Consider the following 18800-nt stretch of genomic DNA (forward strand, 5'->3'; position numbering starts at 1 on the left):
AGGATTGCAAAAATTCGAAAAAATTAATCGACTATCGAATCGAGAGACTCAGTAACTCACTCTGATTTGCTTTGTAACTTTATTAATCGATACACTTTGAAAAAGAAAAAAAAAAAAACAGCAAACATAAATCACCATCGTGTATTTTTTCCCATAATATGAGTTGAAGTACAAGTTGGGTGTCAATAAGGCATTCACACGCCAATCTCTAAGAATAAATCGAATTTAAAAAAATCGCTCAAGTATTAAGTCAAGTTTTTTTCACGTTAATATAAAAAAAAGCAACAAATTTGAATGTGTACACATTTAGATAGGTATTTATTCAATCATTGAAATTCAAGTACACTCTGATGATATGTGATTGGCTAAGGTGTTCTTCCTGCGAAATCTGTTGCCGCAATGGGCACACTCAAACCGAGGGCCCTCCACATGGAAACGTTCGTGCTGTGTCTTATTCGCTTTATTGCTGAATCGTCGGCTGCATACGCGGCATTGGAAGGGTTTCTCTTTGCTATGCGTCCGTTGGTGATCAGTAAGGTGGCCTTTTTGAGCAAAACTTTTGCCACACGTTCGGCAAGAAAACGGTTTTACGCCGGAATGTAGTCTCAAGTGTTTATTGAGAGAATATTTATAGGCAAACTTTTTTCCGCAATCAGGGCACTCCAAACAAGCTCCCTTCACGTGCACGCGTTCGTGCGCCAATCTACTGCGATTGTGCTTGAACCGTACGTCACAAATGCTGCATTTGTAGGATTTCTTTTCACTATGTGTCAATCCATGTTCAATTAAGGAGCTTTTATAAGCAAACTGTTTGTCACAGACTTTGCAGCAAAATGGCTTCGAGTGTTCTTGCTGATGTCCTACCCAATCACGTTTATAGGGAAACTTCGTACCACAAATATCGCAGCAGTAAGGCAATGAATCCTGGATCTGTTCTTCTGCCTACAGGAAAAAAAGAAAATATCGCAAATGACACGTGCTTTTCTTTTGAATAATTTGTGTTGCCAACTAGTTATGCCCATGCTCCATGAATAACAAAATAAAACAATGCATAGTGCGCAAAAATACTGAGTAAGTACCACCATAATAAGTTTCATGTTTAATATTATGCCCCTCGAAGGGAAGGCTCAAAAAAGAACCATTTTCGAAAAAAATTGGCGGATTTTTCTCTTTAGCCACCAGGGCCTATTCTAAGGCGCAGCTCCGCACATTTTGCGCAGTTCCAAAAAAAATGTGTGTAGTTCCAAATTAGTTTGCGCAGTTCCAAAAATTCAGCTGCATACATTTTTCATTTTATTCATTTATTCAGTAAAAAACAATTTTGAACAAACACAAAAATCATAAAGATAGACAATGAATATGAGAAGTAGAATTTGTGTAAGTTCAGAAAATCAAAAAATTACCAAAAACCATGGATTTTTACTTCTTTGAAATCAAAACTTTCAAAAGTTTTCGCCCTCGCTTCGCTCGGGCCCAATCAGTTTCCCTTTGCTTTCTCTGATTACAAGTTAGAGAACAGAAAAATTGTATTCTCACATTAGAAATAATGCTGCTTCACTTGAAATTTACCAAAAGACGGTCTCTTCATTCCTGTCATAACTATGTACCAGAAAGTCCCAATTTTTTTGCTAAAATTAATTTCCTGAAAACAAAAAATTTTGAAGCCATGAAAATTAACTTTCTGCATCAAGATTGATGTTGTTTTGTGTTTCGAATTATCAATTTTCACAGCTTTTGCCCTCGCTTCGCTCGGGCTAGATCATTTTTCTTTTCTTTTCTTTTCTCTGACCAAATCTAGTGAAGAGTAGAAAAATGGATTTCTCGCATTAAAAATAGGTACTTAATGTTGTTTTACTTCTGAAGAATCATTCATTTTCAAAAGCTTTTGCCCTCGCTTTGCTCGGGCCTTCATTGTTATTTTTGGTCAGTCACATGGTGAGCTATGTTTGCGCAGCTCCAAATTTTCCTTAGAATAGGCCCTGTTAGCCACTACACGACTTGTTTTGAGAAAAATGGCCAGTTCCAAAATGTAGCATTCAAGATTCTGCGTCGATCTAAGCCATTTATTAGCCAACCCAATAGGAATATATGCATCCCCCCTCCCTTGCCGATCCTCTGGTACAACTTTTTTCTTAAAGCGGACATTTTAAGCAACATTTTAAAGCAAACTTGCCAAAAAAAAGTTGGTTCTACCGAAATTCTGAATAAATTAAATTTCAAGTTTCAAAAATCTGCTGGAGGCTCCAAGAATTTTCAAAAAGTTGCTGGAAGCTCCAAAATGACCTATAATCACCAGCAGTCGACGCAATAGCGTGTTTAAATTGGAGTGCTGTGCGAATTTCGAATTTTCAACTTCATTTGGTGAAATTTTGTTTGAATATCCAGTTACCTATACATATAAAAATCTACAGCTGGCTCAAGAACTGCTCAGAATGGTTTCAAACTCTTTCCAATCGATTTGACAACTCGAAAATAGGGAATATCCCAAATTTCAGCTTTCTAGGAAAATTTTGTAAAATTTCGATTTTTCCCCTCATTTTTGGCTTAAATTTCATTGTCAAAAATTCATCAAAAATCGATATGATGCGCATTAGCATTCGAAATTTTGGCTGGTGATAAATTTTTGCATGCCATATTTCGATCTAGCTCCGCCCAGTTCAAAAAATTTCATGTTGAGAGATTCTGTAATTCACTGTGATTTGCTTTTGGTAACTTCTCATTAATCGATAGACTTGGAAAAAGAAAAAGAGAACAAAACAAAATACCATCGTGTATTTTTTCATATACATTTATGAAAGCTCGTAGTAATGCTGATTTTCCATCACGTTTTCCAGTTACAATGGGAAATCCACAGCAAATTGACGTTCCTACTCATATTCATCAGCTCCAATTACAAATGCTACCTATAACTGGAACCCAAATTGCATCTGAAACGAAGAAAGATGCGACCATATCATCGTTATATTTACAGCTCATCGGTAAAGAGCCAGTTTGCAATTTTCGCAATATTTAAGAATATTCTTTGCACGAAGGTTGCTTTTTTTGAGGTGAACGTGTATATATTCCGCCTCCCCTTTGTAAGAAAATATTGGATGAATTGCACCTTGGACATCTAGGAATTGTAAAATGTCGTCAGCTGGCAAGAAGTTATGTTTATTGGCCAGGCAAGGATAAGGACATCCAGAATTTAATCGCTTCGTGTAAAGACTGTTCTGATAACTCCTGAAACCCACCCCGCATTGCACCACATCCATGGGTACCTAACTACCTACGAATGGACCATGGCAACTTATTCATTTCGACTGCGGGCAAATCGAAGGTCGCCAGCTGTTCATTATTGTCGACTCCTAGTCACGTTGGGTGGAATGCTAAGTGTTAAATTCGATCAGCGCGCCAAAGTTACCAGAATGTTTAAATGATTGTTTTTCGAGATTTGGTCTACCGATAATTTGCGTATCCGATAACACACCACAGTTTGTGTCTACGGAATTTGATCAATTCTTCTTGAGTCACGGTATTAAGCATATGACATCTCCGCCACACAATCCTAGCAGCAATGGCCAAGCTGTAAAGTTTGTGCAGATTGTGAAGAATGGTCTCAAGTCTGACACCATTGGCTCATTCCAAGAGCGGTTAAATCGAGTTTTATTATCGTATCGTCGTTTGATTAATGTCGTTTCCGGCAAATCGCCCGGAGAAATGATGTTTGGGCAACCAATTCGCTCAAAATTATCGCTCGTTTTTCCAGTGAAGAAAGTTGCGCCGGAGAAGCAGAAAACTGCTCGTTCTTTCAACGTTGGGCAAAATGTCCATTTTTCCGGTTGTATTCTGGTCCAAAACGATGGATGACTGGAATTGTTTTCAAATAGCTCGGTAACGTAACATACCAAATTCATAGTGGTGGTAGTGTGCATAAATGCCATGTCAACCAAATACGGCCTGCTTCTTGTTCTTTGCAGCCAAATTCATCGGCATCCGCAGACGAATTTCCCATTATCGAAGTGCCGCAATGTGATCCTGATGCAGCACCGGATAATCCAGATCCGGGACTGCCTAATCAAACTCCAGAACCGGTCAATCATCCGAATAGGCCAGCTACTCCGATTAGACCTCAACGGGTCAGAAAACGCCCCTTGCGTTATTCTCCATAGAAGGGGGAAGTTGATATATTGCTTGATCATATAGATCGCGCTAGTGTCTATTCGATTCGTGTTCTATTCATTCCTATGTTCACAGGTAAAAGGAACCTTTTAGCGAGAAGTTTGTTAGATTAGGAAAAAATAACTCTTGCTTCTCAGTTTTTACTATTTATTAGTGCAAAGCTTTTCAAACACCAAGTGTTCATCATCAGGCTTAAATCACTATTGAACAAAATAACCAAGTCTACAAGCTTATATATGTACTAGTGTACAAGGGTGTGGTTGTTTGACAGTAAAGGGTGTGGCAGTACAAGGGTGTGGTCATGTGGAAGAGGGTGTGGTTGTAGGTGAGGGTATGGTAGGAGTCATGTCTTCAAGTTTAGTTTTAATAACAGAAAGTAAGATATTTTCCAAGGGTTTTAAATCATTATTTAGTAAATTTGTTTTGTTTTTCTTCATGGCTATTGCTTCCCTAATGTTTAATTGAGATGGCTTGTCTATTTTTTGTATGAGGTTCAGGTTTTCAAAGCAAGTAGTGTGGTTGGTGGCAATGAGATGATCTGAGAAAGCAGACTTGTTTTCATATTTGTATTTGGCATAATAAAGATGTTCCTTGAACCTCTTTTTGATGTTTCTTTTAGTTTGCCCTATATAAATTCCTTGGCAATCTTTGCATTTGATTTTGTAGATGCCACTACAGTCTTCAGGTTTGTCTTTGTCTTTAGTGTTACCAAGAAGGTTTTTAATTTTGTTGTCATTGGTGAAAATAGGTTGTATGTTGTGTTTTCTGAAGACTGTTTTCATTTTGTTTGTGAGGGGGGGGATAGTAACCGATCCTAACTCTTTTGACATCATCTTTTTCAGCAATAAAAGTTGTGGCATCTCTGATTAGTTTTTTATTTTCATGTTTTCTTATAAGTTTTTGGATAGATGTTTTTGTACAGCCAAGGTTGGAAGCAATGGCCATGATGTTTTTAATTTCTTTATTTTGGTTATTTTTATTTAGGGGGAGATTCAAACACAAACACCTGTGTATCATGCTGTTGAAAGCAGCAACTTTTTGGTTCCAAGGCTGGAAAGAATCAGAAGGGATGTAGTTATTGGTGTGAGTGGGTTTTCTATAGATATCAAATTCAAGGTGATCAGAATGTCTGATAATTAACATATCAAGAAAAGGGAGTTTCTTTTGTTGTTCCAGCTCATAAGTGAAATTGATGGTAGGATAGAGGCTATTCAAAGCATTGAGGAATTCCTCAATGTCAAAGTCTTCAGGTATGATACACAGGATGTCATCAACATATCTAAACCATGCTTTGGGAAAGTTTTTATTGTTCTTTTTGAATTTTGTCTCAAGGTGGCTCATAAAAAAATTTGTCAAGAAGGGTGATAGGGGGTTGCCCATAGCTGTGCCTCCTGTTTGTTTATAGTAAGTTCCATTTATTTGGAAGATGTTTTGGGAAGTGCATAATTTTATAGTATTCATGTAATGGGTTATTTCTTTTTTGTTAATATTTTGTTCTTTTAGCCAGTTTTCTATCATTTCTAAAGTCTCAGGGATAGGCACACTAGGGAAAAGATTTTGTACATCAAAAGATATGAGCCTGTCTGTATCATTAATAGTAATCCCTTGCAGTTTTTCTGCAAGTTCATAATTATTTTTAACTTGAAGAGTTTCAGGAAAAGGAAGGTTTTGAAGGTTGGAAATGAGCTTTTTGGCAATGTTATAGGAAGGAGAGTTGATATTGGCCACAATTGGTCTCATAGGATAGTTAGGTTTCAAACAACCACACCCTTGTACACTAGTATATAAGCTTGTAGACTTGGTTATTTTGTTCAATAGTGATTTAAGCCTGATGATGAACACTTGGTGTTTGAAAAGCTTTGCACTAATAAATAGTAAAAACTGAGAAGCAAGAGTTATTTTTTCCTAACCTATGTTCATGTTTATATTGTATGTGTTATAAAAATAATAAAAATTGCACGTTTATGCATATTGATTGATTTAATTAAAATGTAAATGTAGAGAATACATTTCACTCATTGTTTGCAGAGTTGGGCTAGAAGTGGGTCAATAATTGACCAAAAAATAATGTGTAAGCTCCAGAAAATTTGCGTGAAATTGGCATTTTGTTCGAAGACATTTTTGAGAACTTGACTGACGCGTCCAGAAAATCGCAAAAATTCAAAAAAATAAACAGACTATCGAATTGAGAGATTCTGTAATTCACTCCATGACATCATTGATCGACAGACTTTGAAACCGGAAAAAAACGCCAAACATGAATATATCATTGTGTATTTTTTCCATATAAGTAGAAGAACAAATCGGATGTCAATTAGGAATTTAATAGATGTCAATCTCTAAGAATAAACTGAATTTCAGAAATTTGAAAAAAAAAACAACAAAACAATGACAAAACAAATCTGAATCTGTATACACTATACACATCTAGAAAGGTAGGTACTCAATTATTGATATTTATGTACATTCAGATGATATGTGAGTGGCTAGGTTTTGCTTAGTGCGGAATTTGTTGCCGCAATGGGCACACTCAAAACGAGGGCCCTCCACATGGAAACGTTCGTGTTTTGCCTTATCTCCTTGGTATCTGAATTGTAAGTTGCATATGCGACATGAGAAGGGTTTCTCTTCACTATGCGCCCGTTGGTGCGAAGTTAGATGATCTTTTAGAGCAAAACTTTTGCTACACGTTTGACAAGAAAATGGTTTCACACCGGAATGTACTTGCAGGTGTCTGATGAGATTTCCTTTATAGGATAACACTTTTCCGCAATCAGCGCACTCAAAACCCGGTCTTTCCACATGCACGAGTTCGTGCCTCCATTTACTGGGATAGTTCTTGAATCGTGCGTCACAAGTGCGGCATTTGTAGGTTTTCTTTTCACTATGTGTCAATCCATGTGCAATAAAACGGCGTTTATAAGTAAACTGTTTGTCACAGACTTTGCAGTGAAACGGCTTCGAATGTTCTCCCTGGTGTCTGGTCCAATCACGTTCGTAGGAAAACTTTGTACCACAAATATCGCAGCAGTAAGGCAATGAATCCCGCATCTGTACCTTTACCTACAGGACAAAAGAAGATAATATTGCTAATGACATGTGCTTTTCTTTTGAATAATTGTGTTGCCAAATAGTTATGCCCCATAAATATGTACCTAAATGAAGCATTAGCAGGGTGCGCAAAAATACCATGTAGGTACCCGGTATCCCCAAAAAAGTTTCAATTGTAATAGCCAGGCATATGACAATAGGAATAATTGCCCCCTCACTGCGATCCATTAGAATAACTTATCTTAAAGGAGACATCCACAGGAGTAATTTAATGTAAAATTGCTACCAAAAAAAAAGTTGGGCCTGCTAACAAAATTTCAGCCGTTTTGATTAAGAGGTCAGCTGAAATCGCAGATTTTGCTTTCCAACATAGGATTCACACAACATTTTTTGGACTGGACAGAGCTGGATCGAAAGAGCATGCAAAAATTCATCACCGCCAGACGAAATTTCAAGTGCTAAAGTGCATTTCTCGATTTTAGGTGAATTTTTGAAAGTCAAAAATGAGACAAAAATCGAAATTTTATCAAATTGAACTGGAACGCTGAAATTTGGGATACATACCTATACCGTATTTTCGACCTGCGAAATCGATTGGAAATGGTTTCCATCCATTTTGAGCAGTTCTGGAGCCTGCCGCAGATTTTTGAAACTTGAAATTGCCAAAAAATTTCGTCAAATGGAGTTAGAGTTAATGTCAAAAATAGGGTGTAAACTGAATTTCATCTTTCAACCTCAAACTGAGGCAGAAAGGCAATTTTTCAAATTTTCTAAGATCGATCGAACGAAATCATTTCATAATCAGCTTAGACAATTTCAAAAATACATATAAGGATAGGCAAAAATATGTTTTTGACTAAAAATAACGGATACCTTATCGGCCACAAAACCCAAAAAGTACCTGGAAACTTCAAAACTGTTTACTTGAAACCACCTGCAGTCGACTTCATAGAGTATTGAAATTAGTTTTCAGGAAGAATTTTGGCAGTTCAATTGCATCTGATGAAATTTTGTGGAAAGTTGAAAGTTTTAAAAATCGGTCGCAGGCTTCGGGAATGCTCAAAATTGCTGGAAACCAAGTTTTATCGAATTTAACAAGTTCAATAATTTTGTATTGAGAGATTCTGTAATTCAAACTGATTTGCTCAATAATCGATAAACTTCGAAAAAGAAAAAAAAAAAAAACCAAACATAAAATATCATTGTGTATTTTTTCCTATATTATGTGAAGCTAATAGTCAGGGAGCCCAACCAGAAAAAAATGTACGAGGGGGTTGAAATTGAGGACCCGGCTCAAAAGTTACTATATGTAGTCCTCTTTCCAGAAATGCCACTCTGGCAATTCGCAGGTGGGGCTTTTAAGCACAGCGAAAGCTCAAAGTTCACAATTTTTATGAACTTTCAACTTGGAAAGTTTTATGGGTGAAACCGGGGGATTCTTATAGGATTTTTCACGCTGAATCCAAATATGTCGGTCTGCCAACCCCTAAGTGTCTCCAAAGGGGTGCCAGAGTGGGTTAAAGGGGTAAAAATTGCAAAAAATGCTGTAATTTTTCAATAAATTTTTGTAAAAATCCAATAGAAGACAAAAAGTAGCGAATTTTCGAAGAATTTTTCGCGCTGAATCCAAATATGCCAGTCTGCTAACCCCTAAGTGCCTCCAAAGGGGTGCCAGACTACTTTAAAGGGGTGAAAAAGGCAAAATATTGAGGTTTTTTACGTCTTAGGCGCATAAACATTGCATTATTTGGTACCTAATTATTTTATTCGAATGTGGTTTGCGAGCACATTTTTGAAAAGAGCATGAAATTCTTGTAGACATTCATACGCGAGGTATCCCCACAAAAATTTTGAACCCCTTCCCCTCATATTTACCCCTAGATAAGGCATTTTTCAACTTATTTTATGATTTTTAACAATGAAGATTTCGCGAGGTACAATTTTAGAATCACATTTTTCGGATGTATTTTTGACTATTAAACATCATATCATACCTATATTTTTTTTTATTCAGTGAGTTTAAATAAAACACATGAAAATGATTTCAATATAATAGAGAGAGCTCCACTTCAAAACTATATAATAGAAATCAAGGATGAGGTTGAGGTTCAGACAGGACTTTTTGATAAGTATAACGCGAAATTCAACGCCATTTCGTGGATAACAACGATACCGTATGTTGTAAAAGTATGTAGTTCAACTTCAAAAATAGAGGAAATTTAGAAAGGAGCCAAGGCTCCGGATGCGCTGGGTGAGAGTAAAACGAATTCTGACGTCATCTTTGCGTCCAGGGAGTTCGGTTCATATGAAAACGACGCCAATAAAAGTAGCTCCATGTTGAAAATAATGGAAATTGAGGAGGGAGATGATGATCTGGAGGGGCTGTGTGAGTGTAAAACAAAATCTCAAAGTAACTCATTTCAAAAATAGTAAAAATTGTAGCGGGGGGGGTTGAAGGCTCTGGAGGAGATTAGATGCGTGTAAACTAGCCGAAAATCTGAGGTCATATTCGTGCTCTGCGGTATTGAATCATTCGGAAATGACATCCTACTTACTCAATCACTTTCTCTAAAATTCCTATTTTACCCCCTCTTCGACTTATTATATCAATTTTTCATCGCGGCCCACCAAAACAAAAACTTTGAAAAAAATATATGATGTTCTACAGTTGAAAATACATCCAAAAAACGCGATTCTAAAATTGTACGTCGCGAAATCTTCATTTTTAAAAATCATAAAATAAGTTGAAAAACGCCATATCTAGGGGTAAATATGAGGGGAAGGGGTTCAAAATTTTTGTGGGGATACCTCGCGTATGAATGTCTACAAGAATTTCATGCTCTTTTCAAAAATGTGCTCGCAAACCACATTCGAATAAAATAATTAGGTACCAAATAATGCAATGTTTATGCGCCTAAGACGTAAAAAACCTCAATATTTTGCCTTTTTCACCCCTTTAAAGTAGTCTGGCACCCCTTTGGAGGCACTTAGGGGTTGGCAGACCGACATATTTGGATTCAGCGTGAAAAATCCTATAAGAATCCCCCGGTTTCACCCATAAAACTTTCCAAGTTGAAAGTTCATAAAAATTGTGAACTTTGAGCCTTCGCTGTGCTTAAAAGCCCCACCTGCGAATTGCCAGAGTGGCATTTCTAGAAAGAGGACTACATATAGTAACTTTTGGGCCGGGTCCCCAATTTCAACCCCCTCGTACATTTTTTCTGATTGGGCTCCTGGACTATAAGGTGAGGCACAAGTTGGGTGTTAATGAGTACTTAATGCATTTACGCGACCATTTCTAAAAATAGACATCATTTAAGAAATCGGTCAAGTTTTAAGACAAGTTTTTCTCACCTTGAAAATAACAACAAAACAAAGATAAAACAAACTTGAATCTGTACACATTCAGATTGGTATTCGATTATTGAAATTCAAGTACATTTAGATATGTGATTAGCTAGGTTGCTCTTATGGCGGTATTTATTGCCGCAATGGGCACATTCAAAACGAGGGTCCTCATGGGAACGTTCGTGCCTTAGCTTATTCCCAAGGAGACTAAATTGTTTGCTGCATATACGACATTTGAAGGGTTTCTCTTTTGTATGCGTCCGTTGGTGCTGAGTAAGATTGCCTTTGTGAGCAAAACTTCTGCTACATGTTTTGCAAGAAAACGGTTTCACACCGGAATGTAGTCTCTGGTGTTGATTGAGAGATTGTTTATAGGGAAACTTTTTTCCGCAATCAGGGCATTCGAAACGAGCTCCTTCCTTATGCACGCGTTCGTGCTCAAACCTACTGCGATCATACTTGAATCGTGCATCACAAATGCTGCATCTGTAGGGTTTCTTTTCACTATGTGTCAATCCATGTGCGATTAGATCGCGTTTATAAGCAAACGTCACAGGTTTGGCACTGAAACGGCTTCGAATGTTTCCGCTGATGCCGTGATGAATCCACCATCTGTTCTGTAGCCTACGGGAAAAACAGATCATAATATATCGCCAATGACACGTCGTTTTCTTTTGAATAATTGTGTTGCAAACTAGTTATGACTCTTGAATGACGAAATGAGGCATAATTATAAAGAGTGCGAAAAAATACTCAGTAAGTTCCTTCAAAAATTTTCTCAAGTTTAATAGCTGGGCATGTGACAAAAGAATATTATAATTTCCCCTCACTCCTGCGATCCATTGGAACAAATTTTTTCTTGAATGGGACATCCCAAGGGATAATTATGGATAATTGAAGTTACAAAAATCTACTGGAGGCTCCAAGAATTTTCAAAAAGTCGTTGGAGGCTCCAAAATAACCTGAAATCTCCTTGAAGCCGACTTCATGGGATGGCGTATTGAAACTAGTTTACAGAACAGATTTCGAATATTCATGAATATGGAGGTAACTATTTGTTGACAAATATTAAGAAAGAATATCTACTTCAGCAGGAATTTCTCAAGACATTCAAAAGTTCAGAGTTGTGGTTGAACAATAATTGAAAGCATTCTACTGAATCCCAAATCCCCTCAGTCCTGTAGTCATAAGCTAAACACAATCTCATGATTGTAAACTACGACTTCTGCTCAAGCAATTTTCATGATGTAGAACTACATTATCTATGATTGAGGAAGGATAATGACTTCTTCATGAATGCTTGAACATTATGAAATGCCAGGGAGTTCATAAATTTGACTGTGTAAAGCTTTTCAAAGTGGTAGATAAACCTATTTCGATATTTCTGCAGAAAAACAATCGTACTGCTAACCTTTGTAGGATGTAACTATTTGGTGACAAATCGAGAAAGAATATCCACGGAGTGATAAACAGATTTGATGGGTGGATTGTAGATTATCTGAACTTATGTGCCGTTAAGAGCATCTGTGTTCCTTTCAATTCTTGTTTCTGTCATTTCAAGCCTACTTGATAATATTTCCCATATTATGTACTCTGCGTATTCATGCTCTGTTTTTTCTGGTTTTTATCGAGACAAGCATATCAAATTTTTAAAAAATCGTTCTGGTCCACCACGCACACACCTTTCTTAATTTCATTTTGTGAAAGCTCAACCATCAATATGTTCATCCAAAAATTGGACATGGGTCCCTGTATTTTATACCAACTTTTATCAATGTTTGCCCCCCAAAAAGGGGTGAGGTGTTCTTTGGAATTATGCTTTCACTCATTCATTACATCTAATGAAACTATATCATTCAGTTCCAAGATTGACCCAATCGGGTTTTTTGCTTCCTCGATTTTTGACAATAATCAAATAAATAAGTCCATCATTATCGAGGTGGCTTCAAGGGGCTGGAGGGGTGAATTGTGAGTAAAAGTGATACTTGTGATGATTTTATTCAGGAAATTGAAAGCATTTTTTCATAACATCTCAGGATTTGCTTGGGTGTTTAAGGGTTAAAACTTGAAAAAAAATTTTGATAGGTGAAGTTGACACATTTGACCCCTATTTTTACGTATCTGTCGAAAAAGTTGAAAAAACGCTTTCACTCGATGAAATGACTTCTTCACAAGAAAATCAAAATTCGAAAAGATTCAAAAAATGAACAAAATTTTTATTTTTTTGTTGTGAGTGTAATTTTTATCAACTTTTTCATGAAATACGCCAGAAATGGGTCAAAATAAGACAACTGATTAAATTTTAACTTTTTTTGATGATTGAAATTGAAAATTGAATTTTGTTGAATTTAGATTTTTTTATGAAGAAGTCATTTCATCGAGTGAAAGTGTTTTTTCAACTTTTTCGACAGATACGTAAAAACAGGGGTCCAATGGATCAACTTCACCTATCAAAACTTTTTTTCAAGTTTTAAATCAAAAAATAGCATTTTTTCGCAAACTTAAAATTTTTTTAAATCGACTTTGCAACATGTTACCATCCAAATTTTTTAATATGTTGTTCAGCATGAAAAGTTGTCCATAAAATATTTTTTTCAGAATTTTTGAGAGTCGGAACGATATGAAAACTACGTTTCAAAACTTTTTGAGCTAATTTTTTGTACGAAAAAAAGTGGTAACACTGATTTTTATGATATCACCAAAAGGCCTTTCAAAACCCCTAACTATGGGAAAAAGTTCCATTTTATGGTAGGTATCGCAGTTATCGAGTAATCCACACTGCTGAAATGGATGATATTTTAGGTTCACTGAAAACTTTGACACCCCCTGGCTGTCTCTAAAAATGGACTAGACGGCTGCGATTTGCGCCATTGGTCACCCCTTCGGAAGGTCTCTCTACAGGAAAAATTTCAAAAAAATCGCCGAACCCTCCTACCACTTCTTGGTCCAATTGACGCGGAATGACTCTCTACTCAGTTAAAAAATTTCGCATTGAGAGATTCTGTGATTCAATCTGAATTGCTCAATAATCGATAGACTTCGAAAAAGAAGAAAAAAACAAACATATCTAAAATACGTATCATCGTGTTTAAAATAACAAAAAAACAGATGAAACAAACTCGAATCTGTACACATTTAGACAGGAAGACAATTATTGAAATTTAAGTACATTTAAATATTATGTGATGTGCTAAGGCGCGCTTATGGCTGAATTTGTTGCCACAATGGGCACACTCAAAACGAGGGCCCTCCACATGGATCCGTTCGTGCCTTGCCCTGTTGTAACTTTGCGTGAATTTTTGGTTGCATATGCGGCATTTGAAGGGCTTCTCTTTAGTATGCGTCCGTTGGTGATCAGTAAGATGATGTTTATGAGTAAAACTTTTGCTACAGGTTTGGCAAGAAAACGGTTTCACACCGGAATGTAGTCTCTGGTGTCTAATGAGATTACGTTTATGGGAAAACTTTTTTCCGCAATCAGCGCACTCAAAACAAGCTCCTTTCGCATGCACGCGTTCGTGCTCCAATTTATGTTTATTGTGCTTGAATCGTGCGTCACAAATGCCGCATTTGTAGCGTTTGTTTTGATGTGTCAATCCATGTGCAATTAAACGGTTTTTATAAGCAAACTGTTTGTCACAGACTTTGCACTGAAACGGCTTTGAATGATTCCGCTGATGTCTTGTCCAATCGCGTTTATATGAAAACTTTGTACCACAAATATCGCAGCAGTAACGCAATGAGTCCAGCATCTGTTCCTTCGCCTACGGGAAAAAAGATTGTATCACAAATGACATCATAAGTTTATCTTCGAACTGGGTACTTCTTCGGATAAAAAAACACCTGAACTTTGGTTATTGACTTTTTAAATTGAAAAATAATTTCAACACGCAAGCAGTGGCGTCGTCGCGCTCCAAGTTTTCACGGGAGGTTGGCTGCAGGGGGTGGAGAGGATAAGGTAAAAAATGCCGAATGAAAATTCATAATGAATGTCGAGAACTGACGAGGGCTCGGGGCAGATATCATGTTGTGTCCAATTTCTAAAATAGAAGCTATTTTTAGGTTTTTGAGAAGGGTGGTGTCTAGAGATGTGCAGTGTGAAAAGTGAAAAGTGAAAAGTACTTTTCTTTCAATGAAAAGTTGAAAAGAAAAGTTCCTACTTTTCATTACACTTTTCAGTTTTCACTTTAAAAAAAAAGCGAGTGACCAATCAATTTACTCATCAGAGATCACTAACCTCATTGATGAAGTCAAATATCAAGTTTCACTCTCTCCACTCCTCCACCTTCGCAATTTAGTGCCCATTTTTGATATTTTTCACATTTTTTCAAAACTGAAAACCCCAAAAATGTCAGAGGCTCTAGAAAGGCTCAAAACTACCACTATTTCATTAAGTAGGTGAAAAAAAAAATGATTTTGTTTTTTTGTGTGTTTTAGATAGTCAAAAAATACATCAATTCGAAGCTCTTACAGAGAGCTTTAATATGAGATTCACACGATTTACTTTTCACACCTTTCACAACTTTTCACACTTTTCAATGAACTTTTCACTTTTCATTTCACCAAAATTACTTTTCTGAAAAGTGCACATCTCTAGTGGTGTCAAATGAAAATTTATGCATTGATATTGATGTGTTAGAAAAACATCAGTTATTACCATAATTATAAGGATTGAAACGGTCTCAAAAAATATAATTGATCTTAAAAATTAAAAAAAAATAATCGACTATCGAATTGAGAGATTCTGTAATTCACTCTGATTTGGTTTTGGTAACGTCATTGATCGACGGACTTTGAAACCGAAAAAAAAAAAAAAAAACAACGCCAAACAAACATAAATATGTAGGTATACCATCGTGTATTTTTCCCATATAAGTAGAAGAACAATTCGGATGTCAATTAGGCATTTGATAGATGCCAATCTCTAAGAATAAAATGAATTTAAGAAGTCCGTTAAGTTTTAAAACAAGTTTTTCTCGCCTTGAAAATAACAGCAAAACAAAGATAACACAAACTTGAATCTGTACACATTTAGGTAGATAGTAAGTCAATTATCAAAATTTAAGAACATTTAGATGATATGTGATTAGCTAAGGTGAACTTCTTGTGGTATTTGTTGCCGCAATGGGCACACTCAAAACGAGGGCCCTCCACATGGGAACGTTCGTGCCTTGTCTTATTCCCTTGGAGACTAAATTGTTTGCTGCATATGCGGCATTTGAAAGGTTTCTCTTTAGTGTGCGTCCGTTGGTGATCAGTAAGACTGCCTTTTTGAGCAAAACTTTTGCTACACGTCTGGCAAGAGAACGGTTTCACACCGGAATGTTCTCTCAAGTGTCTATAGAGAGATTGTTTATAGGAAAACTTTTTTCCGCAATCAGGGCACTCCAAACAAGATCCTCGCATATGCACGCGTTCGTGCTCCAACCTACTGCGATCATGCTTGAATCGTGCATCGCAATAGCGACATTTGTAGTCTTTCTTTTCAGCACTATGTGTCAATCCATGTGCAGTAAAATCGCTTTTATAGGCGAACTGTTTGTCACAGACTTTGCAGTGAAACGGCTTCGAATGTTCTTGCTGATGTCTTGCCCAATCATGTTTTTCGGAAAACTTTATACCACAAACATCGCAGCAGTAAGGCAATGAATCCTGGATCTGTTCCTCTGCCTAAAAGGAAAAAAGATCATATCACAAATGACACGTGCTTTTCTTTTGAGTAATTGTGTTGCCAATTAGTTACGAGTATGTCCCAAAAATACCACAAAATAAGATTCCCACAACATTATTTGAACGGAACAAAGCTAGATGGAAAGAGCATTGAAAAATCTATCATCTGCCAAAATTTCAAGAGTTAAATCAATGACTTTTTTAGATTTTTGGTGAATTTTTAAATATCAAAAAGGCAAAAATGTGAAAAAACATCAAAATTTTACCAAATTGACCTACTAGAAAGTTGAAATTTGGCATATATCCCATTTTCGACCTGTCTAATCGGTTGAAAACGGTATCACACCGTGTTGGGCAGTACTGGAACACCCAGCAGAATATTGAAACTTGAAATTTTTCACAAACTTTCATCAAATAAAGTTGAAAAGCAGATATTTATTCTGTAAATTAGTTTCAACGTGCCGTGAAGTCGACTGCAGGTAGATTTCAAGTAATTTTGAATTCAGTTTCCACCCTATATTTCTGACATTAATTTCGAGATGTAATTGCAGGCAGTTTCAATCCGTTTTGTTGTCCCTTAGAATGTACCGTTTGAGAAAAAAGTTATCCCCGGAGAGTGTTTGTAAGGTACATTATTTCTATTATCATAAATCGGACTAAGAAAGCACATTTTTCAATAATCTCGCTGCTGACCAAAAGTAAGGTGAATTTTGGAATCTGGTACTTTTAAAGGAAGAGGAGGGGAGGGGAGGGGAGGGGAGGGGAGGGGAGGGGAGCGGATATTTGCAGTGTAATTATAACGATTGAACCTATCTTAAAAATCTTTTCCCCATTATTTTTGGATACATGAATGGTGGGTTGAGAGAGGGACAAAAATTGTCCAAAAAATATTGCGTAAACTCCAGAAAATTTGGGTAAAATTGGAATTTTGGGCGAGGTCATTTGCTTAAAAACCTAAATAATTTGTCTGGAACTTCGCAAAAATTCAAACAAATCAATCGACTATCGAATTGGGAGATTCTGTGATTCACTGTGATTTGCTTTTGGTAACTCCATTGATCGATACACTTCAAAAAAGAAAAAAAACCACCGAACATAAACTACCATCGTGTATTTTTCCCATATGTAAGTTGAAGTACAAGTTGGGTGTCAATAAGGATCTCTAAGAATAAACTGAATTTAAGAAATCACTCAAGTATCAAGTCAAGTTTTTTTCACGTTGATAAAAAAAAAACAAAGAAAAAACAAATTTGAATCTGTACACATTTAGATAGGTAGGTAGTCAATTATTGAAATTCAAGTACATTTAGATAATATGTGATTGGCTAGGGTGCTCTTATAGCGGAATTTGTGACCACAATGGGCACACTCAAAACGAGGGCCCTCGTCATGTTTACGTTCGTGGCTTGTCCTATTTGAATTCAGCCCGAATCGTTGGTTGCATATGCGGCATTGGAAGGGTTTTTCTTTGGTATGCGTCCGTTGGTGATCAGTAAGATGATGTTTTAGAGTAAAACTTCGGCTACACGTTTGGCATGAAAACGGTTTTACACCGGAATGTACTCTCAGGTGTGCAATGAAATGATATTTTTCAGAAAACTTTTTTCCGCAAACACCACACTCGAAACAAGCTCCTTCCGTGTGGACACGTTCATGCCTCATTTTACTACTACGGTGGCTGAATCGTGCGTCACAAGTGCTGCATTTGTAGCGTTTCTTTTCACCATGAGTCAATCCATGTCTTATTAGGTTGCTTTTATTAGAAAACTGTTTGTCACAGACTTGGCAGTGAAACGGCTTCGAATGTTCTTGCTGATGTCTTGCCCAATCATGTTTATCGGAAAACTTAATACCACAAGCATCGCAGCAGTAAGGCAATGAATCCTGGATCTGTTCCTCTGCCTACAGGGAAAAAAGATCATATCGCAAATGACACGAGCTTTTCTTTTGAATAATTATGTTGACAACTAGTTACGAGTATGCCCCAAAAATACCAAAATAAAACTTATGCAGAGTGCGCAAAAATGCCGAGTAGGTATCCCCAAAAAAATATTAAATTTAATAGCCGGGCATATGACAATAGGAATAATTTTTCCCTTCCTTCCTGCGATCCATTGGAACAGCTTTTTTCTTAAAGGGGGCATCATAAGGAATAATTTTATGCAAGATTGCCACCCCCCCCCAAATATCAGCCTTACTTACTATAACAAAACTGAAGCCATTTTGATTAACAGGTCTGCCGAGATCGCAGATATTGCTTTCCAACATAAGGATTCACAGAAAATTTTTTGAACTTGTAGAGGCAGATTGTGCAGTATTTTCGGTCGCGTAAGTGAGAGAAATTCGTTCTGCCTCTAGTCAACATTAGAAATAGTTCCGTAATACGACATCTAGCGGATTAGTTCTCTCACAACTTTGTATCGTGAGAAATACGCTAGAGAAACCAGTCATTTGGCGACTCCCGATGATATAACATCGGTTATCAGTGTTCTGGAGATGGTGTAGGCTTGTATCTATACCATACATTTGCGTAAATCTAATAGTCAAATTAGTAGCACAAGTCCAGTCAT

The 18800-nt window shown here is 36.8% G+C and overlaps 1 protein-coding gene across 9 annotated transcripts in view; it reads right to left on the reverse strand.

The window, feature by feature from the left end:
- LOC135849082 (zinc finger protein 436-like) overlaps positions 1–18800 on the reverse strand; it is a 61369-nt gene that overhangs the window by 13630 nt on the left and 28939 nt on the right. The window contains exon 10 of one of the 9 annotated variants that reach the window (XM_065369251.1): positions 128–942. The exons of 2 other annotated variants lie outside the window; for them this stretch is intronic. In XM_065369251.1, the coding sequence (XP_065225323.1) occupies positions 337–942 (606 nt within the window). In that variant the 3' untranslated portion in view covers positions 128–336. Of the gene's footprint in view, positions 1–127; positions 943–2753; positions 2928–6417; positions 7225–10969; positions 11185–13626; positions 14325–15397; positions 16231–17419; positions 18133–18800 lie in introns of those variants that run through there. 6 more of the 9 variants (XM_065369257.1, XM_065369250.1, XM_065369256.1 and 3 more) reach the window with 6 other exon arrangements.

Source organism: Planococcus citri, chromosome 5, assembly GCF_950023065.1.
Source record: "Planococcus citri chromosome 5, ihPlaCitr1.1, whole genome shotgun sequence".
In the NCBI taxonomy this organism is placed as follows: domain Eukaryota; kingdom Metazoa; phylum Arthropoda; class Insecta; order Hemiptera; family Pseudococcidae; genus Planococcus; species Planococcus citri.